Source organism: Mytilus californianus, unplaced genomic scaffold (genome assembly GCF_021869535.1).
Source record: "Mytilus californianus isolate M0D057914Y unplaced genomic scaffold, xbMytCali1.0.p SCAF_4, whole genome shotgun sequence".
Lineage (NCBI taxonomy): Eukaryota > Metazoa > Mollusca > Bivalvia > Mytilida > Mytilidae > Mytilus > Mytilus californianus.
Window position 1 is genome coordinate 99797235 of NW_026262690.1, and position 12263 is coordinate 99809497.

The 12263-nt window shown below is 33.0% G+C and overlaps 1 protein-coding gene across 2 annotated transcripts in view; it reads right to left on the reverse strand.

The window, feature by feature from the left end:
* LOC127698938 (golgin subfamily A member 5-like) overlaps positions 1-12263 on the reverse strand; it is a 324899-nt gene that overhangs the window by 49662 nt on the left and 262974 nt on the right. For both annotated transcript variants that reach the window (XM_052202700.1, XM_052202699.1), the window contains exons 12-13: positions 11905-11980; positions 1350-1446 (exon numbers count right to left, since the gene is read on the reverse strand). In XM_052202700.1, the coding sequence (XP_052058660.1) occupies positions 1350-1446; positions 11905-11980 (173 nt within the window). The remainder of the gene's footprint in view (positions 1-1349; positions 1447-11904; positions 11981-12263) is intronic.

Consider the following 12263-nt stretch of genomic DNA (forward strand, 5'->3'; position numbering starts at 1 on the left):
TCAAAACTGTGTAAACATACATCAAAGACATACAACACAACTGACTAAAAAATTCAAACAAACATACAAATTAATCAATTAAACAAAGACGCCAACAAAAAAGGTGCTGTAGATTGTAAATTTAGTATATGACACACCCCAAGCCTATGATGCAACTGCTTATAAAAATAAGGAGATGTGGTATGATTGCCAATGAGACAACTATCCACCAAAGTTCAAATGAAGTGGATGTTAGCAATTATAGGCAAAAACATCAAACAACAAGCATTCTGAGAGTATTGCATGGCAATACATAGTCCCCTACCGGTTAAAAATTAATTGTACTGGAACAAAATGCTAACTTGATCTATAACTTGTCATGCTGTAAACTATATAACAAATATCAAGTCTATATCTTCAAGCATGATGAAAAAAAGTGTGGAAAACTGATTATTTACATTAAGTGAATTTTCTAAGTCCAAGGACCATAACTCTGCACAAAATCATCAGACCGGAACAAAATTCGAACTTGATCTGTAACTTGTCATGATAAACCAATGAACCAATTATCAAATCAATATCTTCAAGCATGACGAAAAAAAGTGTGGAAAACTGATTATTTGAGTAAATTTTCTAAGTCCAAGGACCATAACTCTGCACAAAATCATCAGACCGGAACAAAATTCGAACTTGATTTGTAACTTGTCATGATAAAACAATATACCAAATATCAAAGCGATATCTTCAAGCACGAAGAAAAAAAGTGCGGAAAACTGATTTGCCAGACTGACGGATGGACAGACATTCAGACGGAGTGCAAACCTAAAGTCCCCTTCGACTTCGTCGGTAGGACCTAAAACACAGACAGCACAGGGCAGGGTATATATCCATCCCTCATCCCTAACAACAAAAAGGACACTAAGTACAGAACTGAGAGTACACGACCAAGTTTTGTTCACTTAAGTTTAAAGTTATGAGCCGGACACAAATTGGATAAGGTTTTACTATCATAGTGGTCAACGGTCAAAACCAAGGTCAGAGTGACCTGACTTTAGTATTATGTGACACATCCTAATCTTATAATGCAACTGCATACTAAGTATCGTCATCCTAAGTTTTACAGTACAAAAATTACGAGCCAGACACGAATTGTACAAGGTTTTACTATTATAGGGGTCAAAGGTCAAATTCAAAGTTAGAGTGACCTGACTTTGGTATATGCACACACCTAGCCCATGATGCAACTGTATACCAAGTTTGGTTAACCCAAGTCTTAGGGTAAAAAAGTTATGCACTGGACACGAAGAGGAACGGACAGACAGACAGACATGGTGATTAGGATGTCTTACGTTTGTAGAAAATATATATACCTAAATTTGTCTATGGTAGATACAGCTCTTTTCATCTTCTTTGTCACTTCTGCATCAGTTGGGGTTTCTCTCATGAAAGCTGGTAGTCGTTGTCGGACTGTAAATTATGAAATATTTTTATCAATGCAAAGAACCCTTGTTTGTTTTCTATCTCTCTCACTCAATACACATACATTTATACATACTATTTGCTATTTATACTATTTTTTTACAGTCTTCTGGGACTTACCTAGTCAGTAGACTGTTGGCCATTTCAAAGATGGCTAGGCTAATTTTTTTTTACATTGGAAACATAGGATGTCTGTGGTATTTTCAGATATAGTATAAATACACCTACCTTAACATTTGTTTAAATTTCCTTTTCATGATTTTTCAAAACAAAGAGTTGTATAACTACCTGTCTGTTGGTCAAACAATACATTTTCCCAAACAATCTAAATTTGCACAAAAAGTTCATCATGAATCTGTATAACAGTCTCAAAAGTAAGACAAATCATCAGATTTCTTAAAACTTCAACAGCTTATGTGGTTAACATAATGATAGAAAAAGACACAAAAATCAAGTTTTCAGTGTTATCATTTGTCAAAGTAAATTGATGTAGATTTTACTTGAAGGCATACACAGGAATGTAGGATTGATATATGTCTTGCTTCAGCCACAAAATGTTGCAGGATCAACAGAAACAAGAGGCTGTCAGAGTGACAGCAAACCGGATTTTCCTGCAGTAGTCGAACCCTGAACAGTTGAGCAAGTATGGACATAATATTTAAGCTTAAAACAGCTCTTAATTTGGATTGTGATTGAATATTTGACACAGCATAGGTTTGTGACACAAAATGAATGTGGTCAAAGAACTGAAAAATTTGAAAACGGACATTTACCTATTATGGTCCAATATCCAAAATCTAAGTACATTGTTAGAATCAGCATATCAAAGAACGCCAAGAATTCAATTTTTGATGAAATCAAACAACACCTTAATTTAGGACTTCAATGTGGTATTATCTAATTAATAATGAAAATAAATACAGGTTTAGATTCAGCATTTCAAAGAACCATATATATATTCAATTTATGTTGAAATCAAACACAGTATAATTTTGGACCCCAATTTGGACCAACTTGAAAACTGGGCCCAAAATCAGAAATCTAAATATATGTTTATTAATAGACAAACTAAGCTTAGTTTTTAAAGGAGTTCGCTTCATCAAAAAAAAAATATAGCATTCATAAAATAAGTTTATACAGAATAACAAAACAAACTTATCAAAAAATTCTTCAAACAATTTACCAAAGAAAAGAAGAAAAAAAATCCAAAATGTCATTTGTCATTAATACAATATCTATTAAAAATCTATAAAACTTATCTGTATCTTCAAAATGTCTAATAATGAACAGTAAATTTCAAACTTTATTTATACTGTCCTACAGATCTTATCATCATCAACACTTAGGAAACAGAAAATTTTCAAATAAATCTGTCACTCCAATTAAAAAGAAACTAAGGTTTCAACTCCCTCAGGCAAAGTTGACCTTAGATAGATTTGGCTATTTGTTTTAGGTATTTTTGTCATATAGCTCTTCAACTGTTTCGGTACTTATACATCCCTCGGATTTCAAATGTTTGGCTTTGAGCGTTCCTGATGAAGGTAAATCCAGAAAAGCGCTTCGGACGCATGAAATTATTAAACGTGTTGTTTTCAATTTTTTATAATTATGTGATAACATATTTACCAGATGCTTTGTTATCTAATAACAGGTGAAAATAAATTGCTTCGCCGAGCGCTTCTGAATATGACCGCAGAGGGACATAACTCTTTTTAAAATTATTGGTCGGCACTGATTTTTGAACTCTTCAAAGACATTGCTGATATAAACCTATAATATAAGTTTAATAAAAATCTGGTAAGAATTGAACACATGAGAGCGCCAACGATGTAATTTTCCTTATAATTAATGTTTCCAAGGGGCATAACTCTTTTGAAAATAAAATGCTTCGCTGAGCGCAGCTGGATACGATGGTAGAGGTCCAACCCTGAACAGTTGGGGCAAAAATGGACACAATATTTGCGCTTGATACAGGTCTGAATTTGGATTGTAATTCAATATTTGACACATAATAGGTTTCTGACACAGAATAACTGTAGTCAAAAAACTTAGAATTGGTTATATGATTTGAATTTATATTCAATTTTTTACTTTCGTGCAATACACAAAAATAAAAAAATTTGAAGGATTTTCTTTTTGATTTCTGAAATCTTGAGGAGAAAAAGTTGTCCCCCCCACCCCCCACCACCAATTCCCCCCCCTTTTACCAAAAAAAAATTCTTTCCCTCAGTCATGGTCATAATTTCAATTCAAATTTCCAATGGAGTTTGCAACCATAATAACCCATTTAAATACATCATAAAAGTCTTAAAATAGAAAATGACATACATAATCATAGCTAAAATTAATTTACCTTAATCAGCATTTTTAAAATTATTAAAATAGTAACTACTAAAAATGAATTGACAGCTAATCACCTCAAAACAATACAAAAATTCTTTATACATAATTTGAAAGCAGTTTAAGGGAGGTAATTCAAAGTTGTGTTTGAATTACCTCCCTTACACTGTAATTTGTACTTTAGTAATTGTCCATTAATCAGGACACGCTTTTTTTTTTCTCACTTTTTTGCCCCTAATTCCTAAATGATTTGAACCATAACCCCCCAAAGCCAATCCTTACCACCCCTTTGTGGTATGGAAACTTGTGGTATAATTTCAGAGAGATTGTTCCACAAGTTATTGTCATGAAACTAGAAAAATGCTTATTTGGGCTCCTTTTTGGCCCCTAATTCCTAAACTGTTGGGACCATAACCCCCAAAATCAATCCCAACCTTCCTTTTGTGGTTATAAACCTTATGTTTAAATTTCATAGATTTCTATATACTAATACTAAAGATATTGGCTGGAAACCAAATGTTTTCGGACGACGACGATGTAATACCAATATACGACCGTATAATTTTTTGCGGTCATATAAAAATTCAAACAAATGCACACGACTTACAAACTAGTAATCACGACTTTCAACCTGGTGTGCATGAGTTTCAAAGTTGTGCGCATGACCGTGAGGGCATTCCGTTGTATTGCTGTCGCCTAGATTTCCATTACGTAACTTTCGTGTTGGGATTGTAACCGATCTATAAACATGATAAATACGTGGACATTATCGAGTGCAAAATAACATTCCTTATCGCTTGTTATAAATTCATTTTTTCAATGGATACTCCCAAAAATTTATTTTTTTTAGAACATAAATTAATAATATGAAATGTTTTGTCGTTAGAAACATATATACAAGTAACAAATCTTTAATATCTATGCACACATACAGAAAATGTGTGTTAATGCATGCGGAAGAATATCTCAAGAACGTTTGCAATCTCCCATGCAGAGTTATCGGTCCCCGCTCTCTCTCAAGGACCGATAACTCTGCATGGGAGATTGAAAGTTTGGCGGGAAAATATGAATGCCTACTCAAATCCAATCTATTAGAAAAATCGAATTATTACAGAAGAGTTTCCACCATGCACTTGCACTGCACTATTATTAATATAGTAGAATAGAATGATATGCAAATGGATGAAAATTATAAACACAGTCATGTAACTGTAATATACAAATATCAATATAATATATACGACAAACCAGAGTATACTGATTTGTATCACTTCAATATCATATTTATTACGGTGAGATTGAATTCCCTGTCATTTATTTATCATCCACGCATGAAATTGTCTGAGAAAAAAAAATTATATCTGTACATTAACCTCACTTTCAGGTATAGAGATGTGATTTTTTTTTCTGAGACAAGTGCTTGTGACCATCCACAAGAACTTGCAGTCATCCGATGTTCAGTACTTCAGTACTTTGATTGAAAGTTGTGAGCACAAGCGCACCAGTTTGAAAGTCATGCACACAAGTTTCAAAGTCGTGTGAACAAGTTTCAAAGTTGTGTGCACTATTTTTCAAACTGATGGGCACGAGATTAAATCTCAGGCAAACGAAAATATTTATATTTACATGGTACTTAAGGGGCTCCATAATTATGCTTTACTATACTGACTGTATTATCAACTACACAAACGTTTTTGTTAGTTTCTTTGTTTGATTTAATTGTAAGTGTGTTGGAAAGTCAAAATCAGTTGTGTTGTATGTCTGTGATGTATGTTTACACAGTTTGGCTGCTGGATCCCAGATATGGCCACGTTAACCAATTATATCTGTTTAGGTTGCTCACCCAATTTGGCAAAATTACAGAACATTTAATAACTGTCATATAAGTGGACATATTAGCAAGCTAGAAAACCAGATTTAACCCACCATTTTCTTTGGAAAATGTCTGTGCCAAATCAGGAATATGACAGTTGTTTTCCTGCATTTATTTTTCAAACAATTTTTCCATTTTTTATAAAATCAACAATTTTTGTTTTATATATATGACTGTGCATAAAAATTGGTGGAAATCAGATGAGACAATCTTAACTTTCAAACGACGTAAAATTTATGCAGGACGGACAGACAGACTTATATTGTTATAAGAAAACTAGTCGGTGTGGTATTATCAAATAATCAGATCCAATGGCATTGAACATAGCCCTATTCACAAACAAAAGTGAAGCGGAATAAGTCATACAAATCCAATCTTTTGTTATACTAATTACAATATAAATTATCATGTGTTTAAAGAAATATTTGATAGTTTTCGTGGATTTTTGCAATAACTAATAAGCAGCAACAGATCTTTTTAAGATCCTTTTCACGATCATCAAAATGCGGTACCCGATCTTTCACGATCCGAAATATCAAATTTAAAAAAAAATTACCATCTATGCAAAGTTTCTGATTAAACTAAAACAACATAACTTTAAGAACTATTTTAAACAGTAATACTGAACGATATTTTTTAAGAGAAAAGTAGTTTATGCATTAAAAATTTGAAAAACATTATGTTTGTTAACATTTTTATTTCTTTGAAATTTCGAAGAGCAATTTTTCTCGGATACTGATCATAATGTTGAACCATTTTGACAGACAGTTTTATTTTTCCAATATTTGTCAATAAACTGCTTCACTGAGCGCAGCTGGATACGCGCGCAGAGGTCCAACCCTGAACAGTTGGGGCAAAAATGGACACAATATTCAAGCTTGATACAGGTCTGAATTTGGATTGTAATTAAATATTTGACATATTATAGGTTTCTGAATAAAAGTAGTCAAAGAACTTGAAATTGGTTATATGAATTGAATTGATATTCAATTAAAGATTTCTTGCTGTTGTGCAATACACTGTGCGCAATACTTAGTAAATCTGTTGTCAGACTATAAACAAATAAAGTTCAATTTCTTCTCAATGTCATATTTGAAATTTATGAAAATCAATAGGGAGATTACATCAATAGCTATAAATAATTCACCAAAGTTTCATGAGAACTGATGAAAGCATTTTTGAGTTATTGTCCAAAAACTGGAAAATCCCCCCTTTTTTTAGTGAATAAAACCGCATAACTCAGAAATGTAAAATCTAAAATTTATAAAATTCTAAAGGGAGCTTACATCAACAGATATAAACAATTCACCAAAGTTTCATGAGAACTGCTGAAAGCATTTTTTAGTTATTGTCAGAAAACTGGAAAATCCCCCTTTTTTTATAAATAAAACCCTGTAACTCGGAAACGTTAAATCTAAACTTTATAAAAATCCAAAAGGGAGCTCATGTCAATAGATATAAACAATTCACAAAAATTTATTGCAAGTTGGTGAAAGCATTCTTGAGTTATTGTAGGAAAACTGGAAATTCCCCCCTTTTTTAATGAATAAAACCCCAAAACTCGGAAATGGTAAATCTGAAATTTATAAAAAACGAAAGGGAGCTCATGTCAATAGATATAAACAATTCACCAAAGTTTCATGCATATTGGTTAAAGCTTTTTTGGGTTAATGTCCGACATGTTGACGACGGACGGACAGACGGTCAACGGTATACCATAATACGTCCCGTAAACGGGCGTATAAAAATTAGATTATTTACTGACGTTGCATGTGTCTTCTCAATAAGATTTCATTCACAATCCTATACCAGATCTTTCACGATCCAATCACAATACTTGACCACCATTACTTATTCTTTCACGATCATTTTTTTCGATATACCGAATAACAGCCGTGTTATTGTATATGAGGGATATGTTCATTGACAAATCCTCTAAGCATGAAGGCATGACCAAAGCGGAAGTTCAGACTTATGCAGTTACTTCTTGAGATACCTATCAGTTATTTCAAGTCAGTTACAGTGAAATAACATTTAGGAGAAGGAGTTTTTATAAAGGGGACATTCAACCTCAGCATAAAGCTTTATGTGAGGATTCTACACTAGTGGCTGATATGTTGTTTGGTGATGACGTAAAAGAGAAAATCAAAGAATTGGTTGCTGGATATAGTGTTTGCAAAAAAAATGGGTAGTACCATAACCATGATAAATCAAGGAAATCTTATAATTATCAGTCATGTAATAGAGGACATAGTTATGGAGAGCTTGGATTGTCTCATAGATAGGGGAAAAGGAAACGCAAAATTGATGGAAGTAAACCAAACAAACGACCAAAACATTATGATGAGGATGGTTTTATAGACTACAGCAGGACTCAAAACAAGTAGAACAAGAATGTGTCCATAGTACACCGATGCCCCACTCGCACTATCATTTTCTATGTTCAGTGGACCGTGAAATTGGGGTCAAAACTCTAATTTGGCATTAAAATTAGAAAGATCATATCATAGGGAACATGTGTACTAAGTTTCAAGTTGATTGGACTTCAAATTCATCAAAAACTACCTTGACCAAAAACTTTAACCTGAAGCGGGACAGACAGACGGACGAACGGATGCAGAGACAGAAAAACATAATGCCCCTCTACTATCGTAGATGGGGCATAAAAACAAAGACCAAAAGAAGATCATTTTATTTCTGATAGTGATGATCACTTGCTTAATATAACTGATGTAAAACTACAAAATTTTTCTAACAATTTTATTGGGGGGAAAATTTCAATGTTTTTTCATCATTGGGAGGAATCAGCTGATTATTGGATGTTAAATATAATTGAAGGTTATCAGTTAGAATTTGAAAATATTCCTTCACAGGTCAAAAGGCCAAACCCACTTGTGCTGTAGAAAATCAATATGTTCAACAAGAAATATATAAGTTTATAACAAAAATAATTATTCAACCTTTTACTCCAACTAAGGATCAGTACATTTCAAATATTTTTGTAAGACCCAAGAAAGATTGCACTTATAGAGTTATTTTTAGTTGAACCTTGATATTGAACAAATACATTTCAAAATTGAAACTTTTAAAACAACAATCACAAACATTTCACAAAATTGCTGGTTTGGGTCTGTTGATTTAAAAGATGCATATTATTCTGTTAGCATCGATAAAAAATACAGGAAATATCTTAGATTTTATTGGAATGATGTTTGTATGAATATACTCGTTTGCCAAACAACAGCACCAAGATTTTTTACAAAAATTTTGAAAGTTGTATTTTCCAAATTGAGGAGTAAAGGGCATTGCAACAAGCCATATATTGATGATAGTTTACTTGTGGGCAAAAACTTTTCCGAAAGTCAAAGAAATAAATTGACATAATTCTAAGATCATCTTTGTTTTGTTTTACTATACATCCAGATAAATCTGTAAATTAGCCTACTCAATTTATTGTGTTTTCGGTTTAGTGATTCATTCAATAACAATGTGCATTAGAGCAACCGACCAAAAGGCAGACAACATTATAAAATAATATTCTCGGTTAATTCTTAAAAAAATAGATTACAATATGGGAGTTTGCACAAGTAATTTGAAAGTAAGAAGCAACAGAACTGGGTGTACAGTATGCACCATTATATATTAAATCTTTAAAAATGACAAAGGATATATATTGTTAAAACAAAATTATGGAAATTTTGATGCAAAAATGACTTTGTCAGATGGAAATATTTCATTTAAACTGGTGGGTTAATAATATAAAATCTAGTTTCAAACCAATTACTATGAAGGATCCTGAATTTATTCTTAAGACAGATAGTCCAAGCACTGGTTGAGGTGCAGTTGTGCAAGATACACTGTTAGAAACCAAAGGTTTTTGGTCATACAAAGAATAGAACAAGAGTGCACACGCTGAAATGTCTCGCCTGCTTTACTGACCATTGATTTTATGTTGAAAGTCTTAAGATAAAGCATTACAGAAAATTAACATTTTTAAAAATCTATGACAATGAGGTCAAGGTCAGATAAATTGTGTCAGACAGACATGTACACCTTACAATTTTTTTATTCACCAAATATAGTTGACCTATTGTGTATGCTTAATTGAAAACAGATCAAAACACAAAAACTTAAAATTGAGCAATGAACCATGAAAATGAGGTCAAGGTCAGATTATACCTGCCAGACAGACATGTGCACCATACAATTATTCCATACACCAAATATAGCTGACCTATTGCTATAAGTATTTGAAAAACAGACCAAAACACAAAAACTTAACATTGACCATTGAACCATAAAAATGAGGTCAAGGTCAGATGATACCTTCCAGACAGACATGTGCACTTATTACTACCACTGGGTCGATGCCTCTGCTGGTGGACTGATAGTCCCCGAGGGCATCACCAGCCCAGTAGCCAGTACTTTGGTACTGGCATGAAAATATGGATTTTGTGTTATCAAAATTTGCTGTTACAAAATTTTGGAAATTATTTAAAATTAAGGAATGTATCTCCCTCATGCAAAGCTCTGATTCCTTGTCCGGCTTTGGTTATACTTTTTTGTCCTTTTTGGTTTATAGCTCTTCATCTTTTTAATAAGCTTTGGATTTTCAAATATTTTGGCCTCGAGCATCACTGAAGAGACATTGATTGTGGAAATGCGCATCTGGTGCAGAAAAATTGGTACCATTTATGTTATTACTACCACTGGGTCGATGCCTCTGCTGGTGGACTTATAGTCCCTGAGGGCATCACCAGCCCAGGAGCCAGGTCAAATGTCATAAGGGTTGTTTTTGCTTGAAGGGCGTCATTTACATTGTATAAACAAGTCTAAATTGAAAACAACGTTCAAACCTATGATTGTGTTGAATAAAAACCGCAATTTTTATACGTGTGCATGTAAAACAAATTTCTTGGTAGAGGGGTCTAAATACAGCACAAACAACATTTTCCAAAAGACCAAAAAAGTGAGAAGTATATTTTAACAAATGGCATTTGACTAACAGGTCGAACAACTGAAGGTCTTAAACCCTGCTGACTGCCATTGACGATTGCCAAATAAATTGATCACGAGATGTAACATGTATCTTAATTATTAATTTAATACCAAACAGAAAACAATAAACTTGCGGAGAAGATGGTATACCGCAAACATGAGGTGCAAAAATTGTACACCATATCCGGATTTCGACAATTAATGTCTCTTCAGTGATGTTAGGGATCGAAACGGTATTTGGAAGGCCATATAATTTACCTCAATTTAGGATTGACTCTTGAATTTTAAAGAGTCGAAATAGGATGAACGGATCATATAAACTGAAGGAAAATATAATACAAGCCCAAACGAAAAAATATAAACAAGTCTAAATTGAAAACAACGTTCAAACCTATGATTGCGTTGGATAAAAACCGCAATTTTTATACGTGTGCATGTAAAACAAATTTCTTGGTAGAGGGGTCTAAATACAGCAAAAACAACATTTTCAAAAAGACCAAAAAAAGTGAAAAGTATATTTTAACAAATCGCATTTGACTAACAGGTTGAACAACTGATGTTCTTAAACCCTGCTGACTGCCATTGACTATTGCAAATATACATTGTATATATCTATATATATGTAAATATTAGCAAGTCTAAATTGAAAACAACGTTCAAACCTATGATTGCTTTGGATAAAAACCGCAATTTTTATATGTGTGCATGCAAGAACAAATTTCTTGTTAGAGGGGTCTAAATACAGCACAAACAACATTTTCCAAAAGACCAAAAAAGTGAAAAAGTATATTTTAACAAAACGCATTTGACTAACAGGTCGAACAACAAATGTTCTTAAACCCTGCTGACTCCCATTGGCGATTGCCAAATAAACGGATCACAAGGTGTAATAAATGGATCTTAACTAAAAATTTAATGCCAAACAGAAAACAATAAACTTGCGGCAAAGATGGTATACTGCAAACAAAGGTGCAAAGATTTTTGTACACCATATCCAGATTTCGACAATTAATGTCTCTCCAGTGATGTTAGGAATCGAAACAGTATTTGGAAGGCCATGTAATTTACCTCAATTTAGGATAGACTCTCGAATTTTGAGGAGTCAAATTAGGATGAACGGATCATATAAACCCGAAGGCAAATATAATACAAGCCCAAACGAAAAAATATAAACAAGTCTAAATTGAAAACAACGTTCAAACCTATGATTGCCTTGTTAATTTTAGAATATTTACCATCGTCTTCCTCATGTACTTGTACTACTGTTGTGTTTGTTCGTACAGATGATGACTGTATATCTTTATACTGTTGCTGAAAAATGATTTCTTTGTTAAATATATATTCAGTGTTAAACAAGAGTGCACACACAGAATGTCTTGCCTGCTTTACCTATAATGATCAAACTGATGTAATATGAAGATTTTAGTACAAGTATCACATAAACTTAATCCATGATCCATGTAAATGAGGTCAAGGTCAGTGGAGAACCACCAGACAGGCATGTACACCTTACAATCATACCATGCACCAAATATAGAAAGCCTATTGAATATAGCTTCTGAAAACCTGATTTAATCAAGAAAACTGAACATTG